Genomic DNA, 25072 nt, shown 5'->3' on the forward strand with positions numbered 1-25072 from the left:
GGCTCCAGAGAGAGACCACACACAGGAGTGAGGCCCATGTTTCAGCCAGGGCCTCACAACCCAACAGACGGTAACCAGCCACTTCTCATTCTCAAGGCTCATCAGGGAGAGGACCAAGCACAGGGCTGTTTCCAATGATTATTTCTATAAGTCTGCACTTACCAGCCCTGTACATAAGTCATTATGCGCTACTGCATTTCTTTCCCTAGATTTTTAAAAAATGTAGGATTGTGGGTCTAATGTTATCTGGATTTTAATCCTTAATAAATTCTATTGGATTTCTTTTTGAAAGTTTGTGACAATACTTCCACCAACAAGATGTAGGAATGTTTGTTTCTCCACATCTTCGTTAATACCAAATGGTTTAGCTACTGATATTCTTAGGTTGTGAAAACTTGATGAGAAAAATGTGAAACCTATCATTGCTACAATTTTTATTTTTTTTATTTTTTTATTTTATTTATTTATTTTTTAAAGATTTTATTTATTTATTTGACAGAGATACAGACAGTCAGCGAGAGAGGGAACACAAGCAGGGGGAGTGGGAGAGGAAGAAGCAGGCTCATAACGGAGGAGCCTGATGTGGGGCTCGATCCCAGAACGCTGGGATCACGCCCTGAGCTGAAGGCAGACGCTTAACCCCTGTGCCACCCAGGCGCCCCTACAATTTTTAATTTTTGACTAATACTTAGGCTGTGGGTCTTTCATATGTCACTTGACCATTTTCATGTGTTCGATCAGCGTTCTAGTCATAGCCTTCCTCATCTCCTGAGTTTTCCATCCTTTCTTATTTGCGTCTATTCTTATAGCACCTCGTCTATAGCAAGGATACTAACTCACTCCTATAAGATGCTGTAAGCTTTCTTCCAGACTGTGGTTTGCTTTAATAGAAGCTGTCTGTTGCAACTATTAAAAAATTTTTTTCTTATATTTACAGTCAAATAATTTTATCTCCCATTTATGATTTTTGGGTTCCCAGTTTTAGTTAAGGTCTTCCTAACTCTACAAATATGTCCCCAAATATTATTATGTTTTTATAATTTTATTTTTATATTTAGTTGGTTATTTCATCTGGAATTTTCTCCTTCCCTCCCTCCCTCCTTCCTTCCCTTTTTTATTTGACAAAGAGCAAGAGCACAGGCAGGGGGAGCGGCAGGCAGAGGGAGAGGGAGAAGCAGGCTCCCTGCTGAGCAGGGAGCCTGATGCGGGACTTGATCCCAAGACCTGGGGATCACAACCTGAGCTTAATCCACAGAGCCACCCAGTCACCCCTGGAAATTTATTTCTGGGTAGGGAATGAGGTAGAGGTAAGGGTCTTTCTATGTTTTCACATCACAAAATAGCAATCTATATAAACAATGAATTGAGTAAACAATGCTTTTCCTGATTAGAAATATTACTTCAGTTGTATATTAATTTCCTATATATGTCTGAATATGTTTCTGGACTCTGACTGGTTCCGTTTCTGTGTTAGCACCTTCCAGGGATTTTATTCAGGTTTTGAAAAGTGCTACCTTTTTTTTTTTTTTTCCTGACATGTACTCAACACTCGACATTACATTAGTCTCGGATGTGTGATATAATGAATTCAGTATTTGTGTAGATTATGAAATGATCATAAAAGTCTGGTTAGCATCCATCACTACACATACGTAAACATTTTTTTCTTGCGGTGAGAACTCTGAAGATCCGCTCTCTTACAAACTTTCAAATATCCAATACCGTGTTATTAACTATGGCACTGCATTATATTGTACCTCACTGTTTTGGTTACAGTATGGATTTGTTCTAAAATTAATATAGAACATTTTAGAAATAAAAAGCACTATGGTTTTTTGCCCAGATTTTCTTTGAACTCTTGGAACATTTATACTTCCTAATGAACTTTAAAGTCATTTAATTCACTTTTTTTTAAAGGGGGATTTTGCTTGGAAAGACATTATATCCGTATATTAATTTGGTATAGGTATTCCTGCCTCCCTCGCTGCCACCCTCCCATGACAAGTTCCTTTCTTTTACATTTATTCCAATGTATTTTTTTATAGATTTTTGCCACTGTTAGCAGAATTTTTCCTATTTCCATTTCTAACTGGTGATAATTAGCATGAAGAATTTAATCACAGCCACTTTAGGATATTCCTTCTCTATCAATTACTGAGAATGATGCAATAAAATCTCACACTAGGATGTGATTTATCAATTTCTCTACAAAATTCAGTTATTTTTTCTACACATTTTTACATTATGTCATAGGCACAGAGTAGTTCAGAACCGCCAACTTTTTCTGCACCAATAGCACGCTGTCGTACCCCAATTTTATAATAATTCTTGACCTCTGGCAGATCTCACCACCCAGATTCTTCCCCTTGTTTTTTTATTCAGGAATATCAGGGACCTTGGTTCTTCTACGTACATTTTAGAATCAATTTGTCAAGGTCTTAAAAACTACTTTAGCTTTCTATTTCAAAACTTAGTGCAAAGCTCCAGTAATCAAGTGTGGCATTTGCATAAGGATAGACGTCAAGATTAATGGAACAGAAAGTCCAGAAATAAATCCCTACAATCACAATCAGTTGATTTTGACAAGAGTGACAAGACAATTCAATGTGGGAAAGAACAGTCTTTTCAACAATAGTTCTGGAACAAGTGGATATTCAGATGCAAAAGAATGAACTGGGATCCCTTCGACACAAAAGTCAACCCAAAAGAGACCAAAGACCTAAATAGAAAAGTGAAAACCATAAAACTCTTATAATAAAGCACAGAATAAAGTCTTTGACCTTGAATTATGCAAAGCTTTCTTCAGATATGATATCAAAAAACAAGTGACAAAGGAAAAATAGATTGAACTTCATCAAGGTTAAAAACTTGTGTTTCAAAGGATACCATCAAGAAAATAAAGACAACCCACAAAATGAAAGAAAGTGTTTGTAAATCATAGTCCCTGATAAGATACTTGCATCTAGAAAAAAAAATATGGATTGGAAGACTTAATACTTTTTTTTCATTTTAATTCTAGTGTAGTTAAGATACGGTGTTATATTAGTTTCATGTGTACAATATAGTGGCTCAACAATTCTATTCATCACTCGTATGTGGAATTTAAGAAACAAAACAAATGAGCAAGGGAGAAAAAAAAAGAGAGAGAGAGAGAAACCAAAAAACAGACTCTTAACTCTAGAGAACACATTGATGGTCACTGGGTGGGAGGTGGGCGGGAGGACAGGTGAGACAGGTAAACGGGCTAAGAGTGCACTTGTCGTGATGAGCATGGGTGATGCATGGAAGGGCTGAATCACTATACTGTACGCCTGAAATTAATATTACACTCTGTGTTAACTAACTGGAACTTAAGTAAAAACTTAAAAAAAAATCTTTGTTTATCTGTTTGGTTTTAAACGCCATTCATCTGTTAATACATTTTGGCTAATGAAATTTACTAGTAATTCCTACTTATAACTAATGAGAATACAACATTCAAATTTTTGTTTGCTATTTATGTTGATTTTGTGATGAATTTTGTATCAAAAACTTTTTCACTTTTCCAATGAAGTATTTTCATACTCATTAATTTGTAAGATATACTGGTGGTGACAGAATCACTAGATCACCCTCTGCTTACACTTAACCCACTCTGTGCTACTTTAAAAGCCAGTATCTTTCATCTTATTGTTTACCAACCATTTTAAAACCCGGTGTCATATTTTCTGGTTTTTCATAGCTTCTAATTTTTCTCCTTTTTAAACTGATAATAATAATTTTTTTTTAAAGATTTTATTTATTTGAGAGAGAGAGACAGCCACTGAGAGAGGGAACACAAGCAGGGGGAGTGGGAGAGGAAGAAGCAGGCTCCTAGCGGAGGAGCCTGATGTGGGGCTCGATCCCAGAACGCCGGGATCACGCCCTGAGCCGAAGGCAGACGCTTAATGACTGTGCCACCTAGGCGCCCCTGAGCATAATAATTTTTAAATTTACTTTTATACTGGTAAGTATAATAATGCTTAAATATCAATCTTTAAACAATGAAGTAATCCACAATAGACAAAAATAATCCTTCCATATTAACTTACATCAGATGCATCTGAGATTCTTGATTTCAGTCCGAAATCGCTGTCTTTCTTTGAGTTCCTTGCAGTGTTAAAATATACATAATTTCGAACTGCTGTTGATAATAATCCATCAGTCCATTCCATAGTATTAGGATCCAGTTGTCCATATAGTTCACCAACAGTGATACACTTCGGATTTAAAACACAAATATCTACTTTTCCTTTTCTTCCTGAAATCTGAAAAAAATCCAGTGTGGTTTCTTAAAGGCACTAACTATAGTACAATTATTTAAATTTTTGCACTATTAACACCAAAGAGTTTTAGGAGAGGTCTTTCACTCCAAAGAAAGAGACCCTAATAATCTGTGATCATTAATTAATAATCTAACAATTCCACTCTTTGTTATCTATTTGAAGAAAACAAAAACACTAATTTGAAAAGTTATATGCACCCTTATGTTTATTTCAACATTATTTACAATGTCCAAAATACAGAAGCAACCTAAATGTCCACTGATGGAAGAATGGATAAAGAAGATGTGGTGTGTATACACACACATGCACGCACATACACACACACACGTGTGTGTATATATATATATGACGGAATCCTATTCATCATTAAAAAAAAGAATAAAATCTTTCCATTTTGTAACAACATGGAAAAAATAGACTGAACTTCATCAAGGTTAAAAACTTTGGTGTTTCAAAGGATACCATCAAGAAAATAAAGACAACCACGAAATGAAAGAAAGGGTTTGTAAATCATAGTCCCTGATAAGGGACTTATATCTAGAAAATATATACATATATGGATTGGAAGACTTAATATTGTTTTTTTTTTTCATTTTAATTCTAGTGTAGTTAACATACAGTGTTATATTAGTTTCAGTTGTACACTATAGTGGCTCAACAATTCTATACACTACTTATATGTGGAATTTAAGAAACAAAACACATCAGCAAAGGGAAAAAGAGAGAGAGAGAGACAAGCCAAGAATAATCTTGGGATTATGCTCAGGAAGTAAGTCAGAGAGAGAAAGACAAATACCACATGATTTCACTTATATGTGGAATCTAAAAGACAAAAACCCAAGACTCATAGATACAGAGAATATATTGGTGGTTGCCAGAGGGGAAATATATTGGGAGGGGGACCAAAATAGTTGAAAGGAATCAAAAGGTACAAAATTCTAGTCATATAAAAAATAAGTCATGGATATGCAATGCACAGCATGGGCAATACAGTCAATAACACTATTAATTTTGTTCAGTGACATGGTAACTAGACTAGTGGTCATCATTTCACAATATATATAAATGTCAAATAACTATGTTGCACACCTGAAACAATATAATACTATATGTCAGTTATACCTCAATAAAAAAGGAAATAATTATTAAATTAAAAAAGACACAAATAATATCAGAAATAAAGTATGGACACTCCTAGCGCCTTGCAGAAATTAAAAGGATTATAAGAAAACATTATGAATGACTGTATGCCAAATTACGTAATCTACAGGACACAGATAAATTTCTAGAAATAACAAAAATTATCAAAACTAACTCAAGAAGAAACAGAAAATCTCAACAGATCTGTAACAAGCAGAGAGACTGAATCAGTCATCAAAATCTCCAAGAAAGTCCCAAATCAGATGGTAGATGAGTTTTACCAAACACCTGAAAATGAATTAACACCAACCTTACTCAAATTCTTGCAAAAAAAATAGAAAAGGAAAAAATACTTCCTAACACATTCTGTGAGGCTAGAATGATCCTGATACCAAATCCACACCAAGACACCATGAGAAAAGGACACACCAGTATCCCTTAAGCATAGAGATGCAAAAATCCTCAAGAACGTGCTAGCAAACTGAATGCAACAGCACATTGAAAGGATGATTCACCATGACCAGATGAGATTTATTTTAGGAATGGAGGGGTGGGTTCAACAACAACAAAAAAATCAATCAATGTGATATAGCATATTAATACGACAAAAGAAACCACATGATCACATTAAGAGAGGCAGAAAAAAACATCCGATAAAGTTTCACACCCTTTCACGGTAAAAACACTCAACAAACTAGAAATAGAAAGGAACTTCCTTACTATAATCAGGGGTATTTATGAAAAACCCACAGATGATACCATAGTCAGTGGTGAAAGCCTGGAAGCTTTCGCCCTAATATCAGGTACAAGGCAAGAATTCCCATTTTCACCGCTGCTATTAAACACTGCACTGAAAGTCCTAGCCGGGTAATCAGGTGATAAATTAAAAAGCATCCAAATTGCAAAGAGAGAAGTAAAAGTATCTCCATTTAAATATGACATGATTCTATATATAGAAAATCCCAAAGAATCTACAAAACAACTACTAGAGCCAATAAATGAACCAGCATATCTGCAGGATATAAGATCAACACACAAAAATCAGTTGCATTCCCATATAGCAGCAATGAACACGCTTCAACAACAACAACAAAGTTTAAGAAATTTCAAGTCCATTTATAATAGCATCCAAAGAATAAAATACTTTGGAATACATTTAATCGAGGAGGAGAAAGACATACATTGCGAACTACAGAAAAGAAGACACATTTTCTTGCTTATTGAAAGTAAGAGCTAAAAATGGAAAGAAACTGCATGCCACCTGAAACAAGCCAACTGCAGAACTGAGAACCTGATTTTCTAAAACTTGTGGAATAACGACAGCCGAGCCTTTAAATAAGACAACTGAAGGACACGTTATTTATCGGGATCTAACTTTATATTTAATAAAAATACCATCTGATTTCACTCATATGTGGAATTTAAGAAACAGCAGATGAACATATGGGAAGGGGGGGAAAAAGAGGGAAACAAACCATAAGAGACTCCTAATGAGGGAGAACAGACTGAGGGGTGATGGAGGGAGTTGGGTGGGGGATGGGCTAGGATGGGGGATGGGCATTAAGGAGGGCACTTGTCATGATGAGCACTGGGTGTTAGATATAAGTGATGAATCACTGAATTCTACTCCTGAAAGTATTACTATGCTATAAACTAGAATTTAAATAAAAATTTGGAAAAAATGAAATAAAAATATTAGTCATTAAAAAAAAATATATATATATGAAAAAGTCAGAGTTATTCTAGGAATTCCAGGATAATTTAATATTAATAAATCTATCAACATAGCTTATTAACCTATTAAAATATAAAAAAATAGATTCTGAAAAGTTATTTCATAAATTCCAAAAATCAAAACCAAAGTATAATGAGAATGGAAGAAAATTCCCAGCGTATGAAAGACTATCATACACAAAGAGCAAATACCATATTAAATGCAGCAATATTAACGGTATTTCAGATAAAGAAACAAGATATTATTACAGTTAACACTGTTTGGGAGGGTTAATCAATGCAATAAGAATAAAAATTATATAAATATTACAAAAGAGACAAAATCATATTCATTTGAAGATGATTCAATTGATCACCTATAAAAACAATTACAATTTAACATTACCAGTCCATGAAGGTGACTAAATACAAAATAAATATATAATTCCACGGATTTTAGTAGTAGTAATTACTAGTAATTACTAGTTTGAGATTGAAATAAAAAAAAATCCTATTTACTACAATGATTCCTAACTACAAAATTCCTAGCATAAATTTAAAAAGAACATACTTATATAAACAGGACATAAAATGTTACTGAAGTATAAAGTAAGATTGAAGAAATAGAGACATATTACTTAGTATTTACCTGTGAAATAGATGCCCTTTCTTTACTTGATAGGAAGTCTTCAACTGGTGATAGTGTTAATGCTCTTTCTAAAATTCTTCTGACTGTTGTCTTTCCTCCACACGTTGGGCCTACTAACATCACACCAACGCAAGTCTAAAACAAAATTGCAGATTTATGATTTAATTTTGGTTTACTGATGGTTCAGCTAAGATGAAATGCGAAGGTTCTTATTTCAAACACATCTCTGTATCCACAAACCCTTCCTTCATATTACTGTTCAATCTATTATAATCTGGGTTCTGTTTTCATTGACTAGGTTAATGTCAAAATAAACAGAAACCTCCTAATTTTAAAATTCAAAGGATGACTTTCAATTCTTGATATTTGATGGTTTATCTTTATCCAATTCTCCTTTATTTTTGGACCTTTCTCTAAGATTGGCTTCTGTAATATGATTTATCTCCGCTTTCCTCTTCTCTATTCTTTTCTCTTTTGAGTTTTGAATGTCATTTCCATGTTAGTCTTCTCTAATTCATCCTTTTCTCTCTCCCTTCTTCCTACATTAGCCCTACCAATCTCATCAACTTGAACATCTTTCACTATGACCTGAGTTCTAATGACTTCCTAATGTATTTATTTTTTCCAGGCTTTGGTTCTATGTGCCTGAGTGAAATTTCAGTGGTCTACTAGATACTTCCATCTGGATGTCTCACATGATTTTCAAAGTCAACATAATCTAATCTACACCTTCTTTTCACACTTGTTGCTTCTCTTATTCCCTAATCTAGTTAATAAAACCACTAGGTACCCACTGTCCAAAGTTCCTCATCTCTTACAAAATTTGCTTGATCCCATCTTCTTCTGTCCAACCCAATCACAAATGGTGTTACAGAGTCCATGTTTGTGTTCCTCTAAAATTCAAATGTTGAGGCTGACACCCAATGCAACAATACTGGAAGTGAGGCCTTTGCTAGGTAATTAGGTTTAGACGAGGTCATGAGGGTGGGCCTGTGATGGGATTAGTGTCTTTACAAAAAGAGGGAGAGGGACCAGAGTTTAACATCTCTCCACTATGTGAGGACACAGTGAGAAGGGGACCATCCACAAGCCAGGAAGAGAGCTCTCACCAGAAGCCAAATCTGCTAGCACTTTGATCTTAAACTTCCCAGCCTCCAGAACAGTGAGAAATAAATGTCTATTGTTTAAACCACCCCATCTACGGTATTTTGTTACGACAGCCCAAACGGACTAAGACAAGGGGGAAAGCGTCAGATGCTAAAGCTCTTAAAGTGTCCCTCCCCATCTCTTTTAGACTACTGGAATAGGATTAAAGAAATGATTATCTTTAATAATATATCAAATAAATACATTAAAATTCAAATATGGATAAAGCTAAAATATTTTTCACTTCCATTCCAGTCTCTTTATCCTCATGTAGGTCTTATGATTCTCTGCTCTGATAATTCCATCCTGCAACTGGCCAGGTGAGAAGGAGTCCAAAAGCCTTGCATGACGCAGCTAACTGGCCACCGGGGCATCATGGCCTTACATGAAAGAGAGGCAGCTGTCTCTGTGGGAGCAACTTTATCCCCTACTTCACGTCCTAAAGCAAAGCTGCTGGCCCAGTGAAGCCCTTGATTTACAAAGATCCCGTATATGCCTTAGTCCGTTTTACTGGTGGCTCAGCCTAGCTGAGACCTGAAGGCTCTCGCTGTCCCTCCTCAGAGCCAGCAATGAAGAACCAAGAGCAGACCTGTCAGTTCTGTTCACGGTGAGAACTCTGACTCTGGCTTTGGCAGTGGCCTTGCTATTTGGCCTGCCACTTGGGAAACTGTTACGGACTACAAGATTAAAGATAACCCTCTCTGGAGTTGTGAACTGTGGAAGCGAATTGGGGCCGCTACTGAGACTATCGGAGTTACTCATGGGCCCACGACGAGGACCCAGAACCAGGCTGCTGATCAAGCCTGTCCTTCCCAGACTGCCATGATTGCTGGCTGGACACAACGTCACATGGGATGTGGCAACGTGTTCTCCGTCACAGAACTCACAAAGTAAAGGACCGTGTGTTTGTGACACAGGGACTACTGCTGTGCTCCAGACTTCATGGTGGGAAGAGTCGTACTGCCTGGGCACGAATGACCCCCACATACTCCAGGCAGATTCTTCATCAGATCTGCACACCCCCTCTCCTGGGGCTATTGGTGGTGACTCACTGACACTGACACTATTTCAGGCTATGGGATTGCTGTTTTGATCCAATCAGCTAACTCCAGCCACACCATTATGTTTCTTGAAACGAAAATTGTGTCATTTGGATTTCTGGACCATTTGCAGTCGGACAATGGTATACCTTTTATTATAGGAGTCTCTTAACCACGAGCTGATGGTCCAGACATTCTGTGGGCCTCCTATGCTCCCTACCATCCATATGCATCTGGTATTACTGAGCATTGGAACAGCCTTCTCAAAGACTGACTCCAAAGATTTCTGATCCATGCCCCTTCCCTTTTCTTTGTCCACACACCTTACCAGGGAGGGCTGGTCATTGAATGTAGACATCCCCAGAAGGGGTTCATTTCCTTTCATCTGCTTCCTAGGTAATTATCAGCATAAAAGAGAAGGGGGATTATAGAGATCTATTTTGAGAATTTGGGATTCATTCTGACCAATCCTGAGCATGGGGTTTCTTTCTGTTCCCTAATGACGACCTCAGGCCACCCTGATTGTACACATTCCAAAATGGGGCCCAGAGGATTCAAATTTAATTCTGGTTCAATTACCTGGATTCTCTTGGAATGACATGGTCTTAGGCCATAAGGATAATGACCACTTGATCGAGTATACTTCCTGATGAGTCCTTCCACAGTGGCCCACGCAGGCCAAAGCAGGGTACATAATGGTTCCAAGTTCCATAAAAATGCCCTTGTCCCTCGTGCATCACAGCAGGGGATGTTTAGAAAATAATTATGGTAAAAAGTACTGAAATGGGGCATACCAATTTTGTGGCAGTGCAAGAGCAGCAAAAACCCAGACACCTAGGGAGGGCACACCTCAGACCACGGAATACAGGGGGAAAGATGAATACTGAAGATCTTTTGTCTTTCAGAACTCCCTCTCTTTCCTTCCTGGCAAAGGGGGTACCCCAAACAAGTGTAGGAGCCTTTCATCTTCCTGACTGCTGGGACCACCACCCCCTACCAAATAGAACTGACCATGATTTAAGTGTTATTCCCCTACCCGTTACGGAGAAATCTAGCAGGAACTGCAGGGGTGGCCTCAGCTTCTGCACCTCCCAGGCAAAACACCTGGCCATCGCTCAAGATGTCTTGCCTATCTTCCTCACTCCTATCTCCATTGCTCACTCATTTCCTGGAGCAGACAAATGCCATCTGGCTCATGATATGGCAAACAGGTCAGACTGGACTGCTTGTCCTCAAGTGGTCACTCCAAAAACAAAACAAAAAAAGAACTAGACCTAATTATTCGAACTGAGAACTGTATCCCTTGAACTGTGATAGTCCCGTTTGGGGAACCCAACAACTATTAAGAAACTCTTTCTAAGGGCACCATGTATACCCTTAGGCTTGATTTCTTACGTAGAAGTCAGGCACCAACTTGTCTCCTTCCCCAAAACAATGCAACTTGCACCTCAGAGGCGGTTAAAGTGTTAAAAATCTAGTATTTAAGGAAACATCAACTTGTCCCAGGAAGGCAGTCACATCAGTCCAGGGTTGTTATGGATGATAGAATGGCCCTGGTCCCTTTCTCCTCCTGGGCCGAGACAACATCTGTACAGCTGATACTCTTGCTCTACCTGGATTAATCCTTTGGACCAAGAGGAACAATCAATATATAGCAGCTTCAGGAGAAATCCCCCTGGCTTTTAAGGTGGAGTCTGATGGCTTCTGATGTGTTCAGCTGTTTGAGCCCCGAACCTTTGATAGGCATGGCTGAGATTAGTATTTTAGGTTGGCTCCGTCCTACTGTGTATCGTCCTCTTGATAGAGGCTCTAGCTAAATGTTGTAGGAAATAAGCTGAATAAAAGTGGTCCCAGCCCCTGGCAGTCAGATTAATCAGAGTAGTCAACAGAGCGGCCATGGGAAAATTCACCAGAAGCCAAGACAGTGTATAAACAAGGGGTGGAATTTTGGGGAGACAATTCTCTACAGTCGCTGACATTTCTACATGCCTCTGAACAGAGGCATCGGAAGCTTTGTTTAGGACTGCCTTTTCAAGGATGTTTGTATAGCAAACAGTTTTTGGAAGATACAGTCCTCTAATCAGGATGGAGAACGTTAAATTCCTGTCTAGAATAACAAAGATAATGTCTCCTTCCTGAGCAAAGGCTAGGAATGTCTGCTGGTAGTCCCCTTCTAAGGCTGCAGTGTTCCTAAGATGGGGTGCTTCTGTGGAACACTTACCACACATGCAGGCATCACCTGACCCCGCGTCATCCTCCAAGAACTAAATCTTGGGGATAAGGCTACTGCTGTTGCTGAGTGGTAAACAGTCCTTTCTGACCCAGGAGTCTAGCACTTTCTGCTGCTGTGAAGCTGTGGCAGGCTAACTTGTTAAATCAACTCAATATATTCAGGAAGGGAAAAATGTGATACCATAAAATGAAAATTCTCAACACGAGTTATTCATTCAATTCTATCCGAATAGAAATCCAAATAGGACTTTTTAATTTTAATTTTTTTTCACTGGCAAACAATCAACTGATTATCTAAGAATCGGGGAAAATGACAAAGAGGGAAGATGATGGCAGGGCTCAGGACAAGATAGGCACCCTGTCTTTGGCATGTTAGATTAAGCTGGAGGAGTCTTCTTTACATGGCAGAAACAGGAAGGTCACTCTGAGCTTCCCCACCTCACCTTTCTTCCCCTGAAAGAGGTCATAAAAGCCCCACGTGAAAGGCGCCCTCTTCGTACCCAGAGGACAGAGACATCCTTATGGGAAATGAGGGGCTGACAAGGCTTTATGGACAAACCTGGCTCAACTGGCCGGTATCTTCCTAGTTACTTCTTCACCACCTACTACACCCCCAGCCCAAACCCCTCTGCCCTGCTAACTCTGCACAAACTCATTGTTTCTTTTTCTATAAAGCCTCCTGTTCTGTTCGCTTCTTTGGGTCTCTATTCTCTTTAAAGGCTCCCATGTAAAAAAATACCAAATACAGTTAAGATGCGCATGCTTTTCTTCTGCTAATCTTTCTTTCTCAATTTGATTTTCAGACTCAGCCAGGAACCCTAAGAGGGTCAGGGATAGCTTTTTTTTTTTTTTCTTCTCTTACAATTGGTACCACCAGATATGGAAACCTATTATGAAGCTATGGTAATTAAGACTGGTGTAGTCATAAGATAAAGACCAAAATAATAAAACATGGAAGAAATCAACAAAGAAATCCACCTTATTAGACTGGAAACATGGTATATGAGAGAAATAGCAAATCAGTGAGGAAAAGTCTTGGGAAAACCGGTTATCCATCTGAGGAAAAAGATCCATATTTGACATCTTAAAGAAAAATAAATTCCAGACAACTTAAAAATGGGAAATGCAAGTATCATTTGCATAATACCATGCAAATAAAATTTAACAATTTTGGAAAAAAATCATAGAAATATCTTTATGAAATCGGATAGAAAAGATTTCTAAACATTCACAAAAACAAACCATAAGAAAAAGACCAATGGACTTTCCTGCATTAACAATGTCTCCCGCACACTGAACACTAGGAACACTTCTGAAAACCTAAGATTTAGAGAATTTATTTGCAATGCATATAAACAATAAAGAAATAGGATATAAAAACGCATAATGAAAAGTTTATACACACTTGGTAAGAAAAAGACAAAAAACCGAATTGAGAAATGAGTACGTTATATAATCTGGAAATTCAAATGGCAAAGAAATAAATATGAAAATGTACAATTTTACTAATTATCAGGGAAATGCACCATCTTTTCCACTGGTTCATTCATGGGGACAGAAAATGCAAAGGCGGCGCAGCTCTGCGAGGCCGAACACTCACACCACGTGTGCAGGGTTTTTAGAATCATGTAGTAAGGGGACAGGGGTGAAGAAGATAATCTGTTCAAAGTTAAAGGGTCAAGTAACCACATCTGGGCAAAAAACCGAGTAAACCACTTCACTGTTACCCTGGTTGTCTCCTTGATCAGAACTATTAAGGTTCAGGAGCAAAGAGCTGCTAACATGCCATTCCTCACTTACCTGCAGTTGATTATAAAACTGTACGATTTTCTTTTTCTGAGCTGGCCACTGTTGTAAGCCCAACTGTTCTGTCGCAATAAATATTGCATTCTAAAGAAAATAAATACATTAATTTAAAGTGCATTGCAAATTAAATCCTTAAGACATAACCCTACAAAATCTCTCTTAATAGGTACCAAATACTGCACTTTAAGACAGTTCTTAATTTCACCAACCTGGGACTACTACTTACCCCAAGATACAATACCCACAAAATGTTATGTTCACAGATCCCAGGTAGCAAATTTATAGACCCTCCCCCAATTTAAAAATTCATTCTTAGGGCTCCTGGGAGGTTCAGTCAGTTGAGCATTCAACTCTTGATTTCAGCTCAGGTCATGATCTCAGGGTCCTGGCATCGAGCCCTGCTTCCTCAGTGGGGAGTTGTCTTGAGATTTTCTCTCTCCCTCCCCCCCCCCACACACTCTCTAAAATAAATGAATTTTTGAAAAAAAAAAGAATTCATTCTTTAAGATGTATTTAAGAACTGTTACCATAGTACCATTGTCTAATTATCATATGCTAAAAGAACATTTAAAAGAGTCTGTATCTTTGTGTAATTCCAATCACCATTAAGGTAGGTTTTCAGCTTTGTAACAATACTAAGAATATTCTAGAACAGAAAGCACAATTTGTAAGACTGAGGACTTGATGTGATTAGACATTAAAACATCCAGTAAGTGGCTGCAGCTTGGAAAGATACTTAATATTTTAATGCAGGAATTATAAGGGCAGCCACGTTTCCTTCTAAAGTGGGGTTTAGGGACATGTGGGTGGCTCAGTCAGTGAAGCATCTGCCTTCGGCTCAGGTCATGATCTCAGGGTCCTGGGACCAAGTCCTACATCGGGCTCCCTGCTCAGTGGGGAGCCTGCTTCTCTCTCTCCCTCTGTCCCCTGGCTCAGTGCTCTCTGTCTCTATCTCAAATCTAAAAAAAAAAAAATCTTAAAAAAAAATAAAGTGGGGTTAATTTCAGCGTCAATATTATCTGTAAATGTGCCTACAGAAAAAAGTGGGATTTATCCTTTTTCTCACTGACCTCTTCTACTCCACTTCTCATTCCTTGCATTCCCATGATGGAACAGACAGATGCTGCTGAAGGAGACACAGAACACTCAGCAGGACTGTACGAATGGAGACAAAGTATTTCCAATGCCAGGCTACTGGAGGTAGGAGATCAGCTGAGAGCAACCTCTTTCATTTTTATTTTTTAAGTTTTATTTTATTTACATTCAATTAATTAACATATAGTGTATTATTAGTTTCAGGGTAGAGGTCAATGATTCATCAGTTGTATATAACAACCAGTGCTAATTACAACACATGCCCTCCTTAATGTCCATCATCCAGTTACCCCATCTCCCCACCTCCTCCCCTCCAGCAACCCTCTGTTTGTTTCCTAGAGTTAAGAGTCTCTTATGGTTTGTCTCCCTCTCTGATTTCACCTTATTCTATTTTTCCCTCCCTTCCTCAATCTCCTCTGTTTTGTTTCTTAACTTCCACCTATGAATGAAATCATTTAATTGTCTTCTCTGATTGACTTATTTCACTTAGCATAATACCCTCTAGTTCCATCCATGTCATTGCAAAGGTAAAGATTTCTTTTTTTGATGGCTGAGTAGTATTCCATTGTATGTATATACCACATCTTCTTTATCCATTCACCTGCTGATGGACATCTGGGCTCTTTCCATACTTTGGCTATTGTGGACACTGCTGCTATAAACACTGGGGTGCAGGTGCCCCTTTGGATCACTGCATTTGTATCTTTGGGGTAAATACCTAGTAGCGCAATGAGAGCAACCTCTTTTAAAAGGAGTTGAGGAGACACCCACTTAGGGCCTGAACACGCAGTAGTTTTAGATGCAGGGGCTAGGAATTCTCTTCCATGGACAATACAAACCTAGACACCTGCCTAGATGTAAGCCAACAGTCTGCAGGAGTGGACTAGGGGTGGCATGGGATGCAGAGGATCAGCAGAAGTGGGATAATCAAAAGAAGAGATAGGTCTTCCCTCCTGGTTAAAGATTTTCACAATTCCTTACTTTGGAAGGTTTTGAAATAAAATCATAATTCTACTGTAAAGTATTTATGGTTGTAAGGGAAGTTCCATAGAGTCAACTCATGGCAAACTATACATCATTTATTCCAGGATATGGTTTTGGTAATTCTTTGTTAATCCTATGGTTGCCCTGACTTAATGACACTGCACCCCCACAGTGTAGATTTTGTTAGAGACAGAAATGTGAATAAGTTGGATAGATTCCAATTGCCTATTGCATGCAATTCAGACTCCTGTACCTCAACTGAACAAGAAGTGTAAACAGCACACCTACAGAGTATTTATTTAATAACATATATTCCTACGTGGATATGCTATATGTCACTGGTCCCTGTGTAAACAATCAAAAATACACTATTAAATAAAAGACTGGATTATTCCCAATTTAATATTAATCCTATAAGTTGTGCACTTTGTGCCATTTCTTGAGCCATATATTACTATTTGGCAACATTTTATTAACAGTTTATTTAACAGTTGATAGCCTGCATATTAATAAATGTAAAAATTATACAAAGGGAAAGTAGCAGAATAAACTGATGCCTGTAAACTGACTTTTTCTTTTTTTTTGTTTTTTTTTAAAGATTTTATTTATTTATTTGACAGAGATAGAGACAGCCAGCGAGAGAGGGAACACAAGCAGGGGGAGTGGGAGAGGAAGAAGCAGGCTCCCAGCGGAGGAGCCTGATGTGGGGCTCGATCCCATAACACCGGGATCACACCCTGAGCCAAAGGCAGACACTTAACAACTGAGCCACCCTGGCGCCCCTGTAAACTGACTTGTAAAACTGATGAAGAGCTGAATATATAACAAGGTTCAAAAGTCAAACCATTACTGTGCACCTAGAAATGCTACTATGATGGCAATGCTGTTTGTTTTAGCTGCGACTTGAAAAATGTTAAAGGTAACATATAACTGGAGAGATGAGAGGAAGGAATGCGTAGGCTGAGGAGAGATGGAAAGATGCTTATACAAGACAGAGAAAGCAAAACTTGTCAACTAACATCTTCCTTCCCTTTTTTTTTTAGCAAAGTGAAAATCCTCAAACTGTATAAATATGCAAAATGTAGGCAACAGCTTACATGCAACCATCCACTGTATGTCTCCTGGAAGACACGAGGCACAAAGCCACAAAGATACATATATAAATATATGTCTATATCTATATATCTCTATATATATACATCTCAAATTGTATTTTCATTAAAATAAGAATACAAAAAAAATCTACAAACTCTAAAACACACATAAGTGCTATGAAAATAGTTAAGCTTATTTAGCTTAGAGTTTGGACCTACAACTTGTTGATATGGAAAAATCCAACTCATTGAATCATGTGGAACAAAGAATCTCACAGCAGAAGCCTCTTTCCTGTCAACATAGCGAACTAAAAATAAATGGCTCCATACTAAAATGGCTAATAGAATATGAAAATACATAACTAGAGAATTTAAAGTGAGATTTAGAATATCAAAGACAAAACGGAAGTTTTCAAAGCTTCCGGAGAGACGTCAGGGAAGACGGAGGAGCAGGAGGATCCTGGGCTCACCTCGTCCCACAGATATAACTAGATAACACTCACATCAGTGTAAATGACCCAGAAAACTCCCCAAAGACTGGCAGGACAGATCTCTTCACAGCTACACATTGACAAGAGGCCACCACGAAGAGGGTAGGATGGGCAGAGACACAGCGGGAACCAAACAGACCTGCAACACTGTCTGCAGGAGGGAGGGACCCACGGGCACAGGCAGGGGAAGAGGAGCAGACCCCAGCCCAGGCACAGGGACCTGTACTGGGAAGAGGAATCCCCCTAACATTGGCTTTGGAAACCAGAGGGGCCTAACTTTGTGAGTTCTTACCATCAGTGGGGCTTACCACCTGAACTTTAAGAATCAGCAGGTTCAGACAGGAAGCTGAGTCCCTGCCCTTAACGGGGCAGCACAAGCAGCAGCCCCTCTGAGATACAGCACAGAAGGCGCAGCTTGAAAGACACCTGGGGTACATGAGGAGGAGGTTCATTTACTAATCCGAGAATGTGCGCTACAGCAGGGATCTTTGGAGACTTCTCCCTTAGGAGACCATTCCCTCCCTCACGCCCCAGCCTAGATACATGGACACCTGCAGGACCCAGTGCAGTGGGAACACTCTCACCTGGCTTGCTAACAGTTGCTCGGCCCCCGCAGCCAGGCCCCAGCTCCAGGTCCCCTCCCATAACAGCCCCACGCAAACCTTGCTACCACTGTACATCCCGTCCCCCCAAGTTCTCCTGCAGATCCGCGCCCTCCGATGTGCCCTGGGCAGAAGCCCGTTCAAAGTGCTGTCACAGGCATGGCAGTGTGCAAAAAGCCCAGACAGGGGCCAGCATCACTGTAGTCACTCCTGCCTCAGGGAAAGGGGGAAGATAACCACACACACCAGTTGGACTCTCGCCCCGCCCACCAAGGAAACTTCTCAGGGGACAATACAGGGAAAGTGCCCTGCACTTTGGTGCCACTGCAGCCCTGGCAAATGCCTGGTCTGGCCCAACTCAAGCCTCACACTGGACCATTAACAACATAGGGACCAAACCCCACAACAGGCAAAGAGAGCCACTGCAGATGACTGGACTGCAGCCACAACAGGGCACAGGAAACACACACACAAGAGACACCCGGAAGCTCCAGGTTCTGGGGAACAGGGGACACTGCACTACAGGGAACTGCAGGACCTCATCAGAAAGCCACTACCGTTAAGTGCAGGAGACGTAGCTGACTTTCCGAATACAGAGAAACAAACAGAGAGACAGAATGAGAAGACAGAATAATATGTTCTAAATGAAAGAAGAGAACAAAATCACAGCAAGAGAGCTAAGTGAAATGGAGATAAGTAATACACCTGATAGAGCATTAAAAGTAGTGATCGTAAAGACAATCGCTAGACTTGAGAAGAAAGTGGAGGACCTCCACTTTTTGAGACCCTCCACAAAGAGAACCAATTAGAGATAATGGACTCACTAAATGGAATTAAAAATAAACTACCTAGAATAAACAGTAAAAAAAAAAAAAGGAAGTAGAAGAATGGATCAGCCACCCGGAGGACAGAGTAATAGACAGTAATCAAGCTGAGCAGTGAGAGAAAAAAATGATGCAAAATGAGAACAGACGCAGGGAACTCAGCGACACCATCAAGCATAAGAACAGTCACATGACAGGGATCCCAGAAGGAGAAGAGTGAGAAAAGGGGGCAGAAGATTTCTTTGAAGAAATGATAGCTGGAAACTTCCCAAATCTGGGGAAGGAGTCACAGAGAGCTCCCAACAAAACCAATTCAAAGGGGCCCACACCAAGACACAAAGTAAATAAAATGACAAAAAGTAGGGATAAAGAGAGAATTTTAAAAGCAGCAAGAGAAAAGAAAGCAGTTACATACAAGGGAAACCCCACAGAGCTATCAGTGGATTCTTCAGCAGAAACTTTGCAGGCCAGAAGCGAGTCGAAGGAAATATTCAAAGCACTGAAAGGAAAAAATCTGCAGCCAAGAATACTCTATCCAGTAAGGCTCTCATTCAGAACAGAAGGAGAGACAGTTTCTCAGACAAAAGTTAAAGGAATTAACGACACTAAACCAGCCCTCCAAGAAATGTTAAAGGCTATTCTTTGAGTGGAAAGGAAAGACCATAAGCAGGAGTAAGAAAAGGAGGAAGCACAAAAGAGGCAAAAATAAGTGTATCTATAAAACTCAGTCAAGGGATTCACAAAATAAAAGAATGTAAAGCATACCACCATATACCTAAAACGTGGGAGGGAGAGGAGTAAGAATGGTTCAATAAATGGAATTGTTGAATTGTTATGCTGTACATCTAAAACTAATACAACACTGTGTGTTAACCATAATGAAATTAACACTTAAAGAAACAAAGAAAACCTCCCCAAAACCCCAAAACCCAGAGGAAACAATCGGTATTGGTGATGATATGGAAAAAAAGGAACCCTTGTGCACTGTTGGTGGGAATGCAACTGGTGTAGCCACTCTGGAAAACAGTAAAATAAAAATAGAATTGCCATATGATCCAGTAATTTCACTACTGGGTATTTAACCTAAAGAAATGCAAACAGGGGTGCCTGGGTGGCTCAGTCATTAAGCATCTGCCCTCGGCTCAGGGCAGGATCCCAGGGTCCTGGGATCGAGCCCCACATCAGGCTGCCTGCTCTGCTGGGAGCCTGCTTCTTTCTCTTCCACTCCCCCTGCTTGTGTTCCCTCTCTTGCTGGCTGTCTCTCTGTCAAATAAATAAATAAAATCTTAAAAAAAAATAAAAAAAAAGAAATGCAGACAGTAATTTGAAAAGACACACGCACTCCTATGTTTACTGCAGCATTATTTACAATACTCAAGGTGTGGGAGCAGCCCAAGTGCCCATCAGTGGATGGATGGATAAAGAAGAGGTGGTGTACATATACAATGGAATATCACCCAACTGACTGAGCCACTCAGGCATCCCATTTCACTCAGCCATAAAAAAGACTGAAATCTTACCATTTGCAACAACATGGATGGACCTAGAGGATATAATACTAAGTGAAATAAGTTAGTCAAAGACAAATACCATATGATTTCACTTACATGTGGAATTTAAGAAGAATAAGAAGATATAAATACATATACCACTTATATCTTCAAACTATATAAGGCCAGCAATTGACAGAAATGCAGGGAAAACAGATGTGTATCAACAATTGTAGTTAAGATCTTAATACAGCCCTTTTAGAACCTGATGGATCAATAAAAAATAAATAGATATCAAAGCTGCGTAACAGTGTATGTAATATAACATTAAGTCCAACGAGCACAGAATACAAGCACTTACAAAACAATACCATTAGAGGGTGTAGGAAACCTCATGAAGGTTATCTTAAAAAGAAAAATATATGGAGTATAGCATATAGTTCCCAATCAAAACTAACCATAAATGGAGATTAATAATAAAAGGGTAGTTTAACTTCTTAGAAATTGCCAAAAAAATTAACTCGTGGTCTACAAAAAAATCATGAAGGTAATTAAGAAATATTTATAACTAAATGCTAATTAAAACATTACATGTGAAAATTTGTGGGAAACAGCTAAAGGAATACTGAGAGGAAAACGTCATCTGCAAATACTTTAGGAAGAAACAGATAAAAAAGAAATTAAGCACTAAAGAAACTAGAAAAAAGAACAGGAGAACAAATCCAAAGAAATAAAAAATACATAAATAATGAAGGACAGAAATCAACCAAATAGACAAAAAAAAGGGGGGGATAATCAAAACCAAAAGTTACCTCTTCGAAAGAACTGATTATATGCAGACCTCAAGCAAGAATGATCAATAATAAAGAACAGAAAACACTGCAGCAGAGCCTGGAAAATGGTGAGTAGTAGAAACAACTTTAATTAATACATTTAGAAATACAGACGTGTTGTGTGAACACAGAGAGCGTGAAGGGGTCATTAAGTAGTTCAAAGCCTCTCCCTCCCACCCCTACAAAATCCAGATCCAAGTATTTTTATAGTGAGTTTGACCAAAAATCTAAGAAATAGTTAACCTCAATCTTATACAAGTTTTTCCAGAAAACAGAAGAACATTTGTTCAGCCTATTGTGAGAAACTGGTATAATCTTGATTCTAAAAACAGGTAAGGACACCTCACTTTAAGCGTACATGTGACAATCCTAAATAAAATATTAACTAACTTAATCCAGTAGTGTATAAAAGTCACATGCTGACAAAACCTGGTATGTCCCAGGAATGCGGGAGCGACTCATCACTGGAAAAGTATCATAAACAAAGGAGATTATGGGACACAGGATGGGAGGAAAGAGGTACAGCTGTCATTATGTCATTATTACCAAAAAAATCCCCAGAGAACACATAAAATCAGTGCACTTCTGAACTGAGAGAATTCAGCAAGGTTGCCATATTCAAGGGGAGTTTCAAATCAAAGGCATTTCAGTACACCTGCAATAAACCACTAGGAATACTATAAAAATATGACACCAATATCGCCAAAAACTCTACGACACTGTGAAGCAACTGAGGGCATCGCGTGGTCACGCAGCAGTGAGGCTGGATCTAGAGAGAGCTGGGAGGGTCCAGGGCCTCGGCTGGGGGGAGAGGAAGTTCACAGACACCCTTCCTGCACAGAGGCAGAGACAGCATTTCTAATGTACAAAGTTGAAAAAAAAAAAAAGGCAAAATTGTCTGAATTTGAGCAGTGAAAGAGCAGAAAGGGGAAAAGAAGACACACACCACTGTTCATATTAGGGACTAACAGATAATATCCAAATATGTGGAAAACTATGGATATTATTATAAAAATGTATAAAGTTACCCTCAGAATAAAGATACTAACCTGAACAAAAATCAGTAGAAAAAAAATGAAATTTAAAAACCACTTCACTTTGTGGAATTTATAAAGTTTGAAAAAAACAAGTCCAAAAGTACACAAAGCAAACAAAAAATGGAGTAACTGTCTTAACAAACGAAGTGGAATTCAAGCCAAAAAACCATAGACAAGAAAACGAAAGTGCTATGTATTGAAGGATACAACTTACACAATGATTTGTTACTGAGATTCGTGTGTCAAACAACATGGTCACAACCATTAGGAAGCAGAGATTGTAAGAGTAAATAGGAATGTAGTAATAGGAGACATGAATTCATTTCTGAGTCCGAGGAGAACAGGGAAACAGGTACAAATCTGACTATGTGACGAGCAACACCATCGATAAGATAGAGAAAATGGGGTCGAGGGTTTAGCTAAGCTGCTTCAGGATACTGCTGCCGCTGCACCCAACAGCCCGCGGGGCCATGAAACCATGACACCAGGCCCTCACATCAGTGCAGGCCCCGGACGGCAGCCCGCTGAGTCGTGAGCAGGTGCAAGCTGCTGGTAGGACACCCCTCCCCCCCGGGGCCTTCCCCCTACATGTGCCTTAGACGGACCCATGGGGAACTTACCAAAGTCCTGCTCTGTTTGTTTGAACTGACCAATCCAGCCTGAGCCTGGGAACTCCAAAAGCAGTCCAGCCATGGACCCCGATGAAGGCATGTGCTCCGGGGCCTGCCTCCCTGCCTGTACCCTGCCTTGTCCTCCCCAAGCAGCCCCTGGAGGCCTGTACCGCGAACCTCCTCCAGGACCCATGAGTAATAAGCATCTCTATTTCAGTGTGTCTTGTCGAACTGTGGCTCACCAGCCGGTACCCTGTGCTTCACTTACCAAATGCTAATTTAACAGTCATAACAAATGGAGATAAACTGAACTCTGTCTTATATTTGCCGTCCATGAGAGAATATACCTTTTTTTCATGTGCATGGGGACTATTCCTAGTTACCTACATATTAGGCCATAAAAGAGTCTAAATTAAATTCTTAAGGAAAAATAATGAAGACACTATTCTCTGATCACAATTCAGTAAGACCAGAAATTGGTAAAAAAATCAGAAAATAAAAACATCCTTTACCTGGAAATCAAACGCATGAAAAGCTTCTGTCTTAAAAGAACACTTAGGAAAGAAAGGAAGTACTAACTATCCTATCACATTTCTGGGAAGAAATGCTTAGGAAAACCCTACCTACCTGAACTTAGAGCCTATATAACTAAAGCAGTGCTTAGATGAAGTTATAGTTTTCTTTTGTTGTTTTTGTTTTTTAAGTAGGCTCCACGCCCAGCGCGGAGCCCAGTGTGGGGCTTGCACCACAACCCGGAGTTCAAGACCTGAGCTCAGGAGCGCCTGGGTGGCTCAGTCCTTAAGCGTCTGCCTTTGGCTCAGGGCATGATCCCAGAGTGCTGGGATCGAGCCCCGCATCAGGCTCCTCTGCTGGGAGCCTGCTTCTTCCTCTCCCACTTCCCCTGCTTGTGTTCCCTCTCTCGCTGGCTGTCTCTGTCAAATAAATAAATAAAATCTTTAAAAAAAAAAAAAAAAAGACCTGAGCTGAGACCAAGGGCCAGATGCCTAACCAATGGAGTCACCCTGGTGCCCCTTGTTTTATAAACTTAGAGTAATAAAAAAATAAACTACTCATCTTACTCAGACAGCTGGAAGGAAAACACAAAACCGAGAGGAATAAAGAAAGATATTTAAAAATATCAATATGGATATGAAAAGGTTAGGAATCCAAAAGATGCATTAAATAAATAAAAAGCTGGGTTTTTTTGAAGAAAACAATTAGATACACTTCTATGTCATCTATGTAATGAAGAAAACCCAAGCTAAGAAAATAAGACCTGCCTGGGAGAGTAGCATCAGAAACAGGAAACCACAGGGGTTGTGAGACGGTTTGCTCCAATCCACACAGAACATTCTAACGTGTGAATGCAATGAAAACACTCTCAAGTTCAATGAAGCTGAGCCTAGAAGGGATCTGAAATCTAACGAGACCAGAACCACGAAAGAACTATCATGTCATAAAACTCCTGGTCCAGGTGGTTTGCAAGGGAAATTCTCCCAAACCTTCCTACAGAGCCTAGTGAATGATCTTCTCCTGCTAAGCGCTTCATGTGTACCTCAAGATAGTAAGTACTCTGTGCCCGCTGGGATGAGGTTGTACACGTAGCTTATACCTGTATTTAGGGAAGGATTCATTGTGAAGCTGTTTAAACTATAAGCTATGTAAACCATATATTTTAAAATTAAAAAAAAAACAAGCAGTTTAAAAAATTGGGCAGTGTCCCAGGGAAAGGAATGCGTGGGTTTGATGGCCTGACGACTGATAAGGGCCCAGCAAGAGCCAGAAAGCAGAGAGACTCGGGGTGGAAAAAGCTGCGGGAGGACAAAGGATACACAGCAAGGTAACCTGACGTGGCCAGACTGTGAAAGGCAGTGTGACCGGTGCCAGGGGACCTGACTCCGTGTTTGTGTGATGGGGGCTCTGTGGGCTCTGTGGGCCTGTCACACGCTGGCGGCCATGGCATGTGGCCACAGGGGTGGTA

The 25072-nt window shown here is 39.5% G+C and overlaps 1 protein-coding gene across 1 annotated transcript in view; it reads right to left on the bottom strand.

Moving 5' to 3' along the window:
• DNAH14 (dynein axonemal heavy chain 14) overlaps window positions 1-25072 on the bottom strand; it is a 298523-nt gene that overhangs the window by 150365 nt on the left and 123086 nt on the right. The window contains exons 36-38 of the mRNA XM_040636128.1: window positions 14025-14114; window positions 7807-7941; window positions 4071-4286 (exon numbers count right to left, since the gene is read on the bottom strand). Coding sequence (XP_040492062.1) covers window positions 4071-4286; window positions 7807-7941; window positions 14025-14114 — 441 coding nt within the window. The remainder of the gene's footprint in view (window positions 1-4070; window positions 4287-7806; window positions 7942-14024; window positions 14115-25072) is intronic.

This window comes from Ursus maritimus, unplaced genomic scaffold (genome assembly GCF_017311325.1).
Source record: "Ursus maritimus isolate PB19 unplaced genomic scaffold, ASM1731132v1 scaffold_2, whole genome shotgun sequence".
Taxonomy (NCBI): domain Eukaryota; kingdom Metazoa; phylum Chordata; class Mammalia; order Carnivora; family Ursidae; genus Ursus; species Ursus maritimus.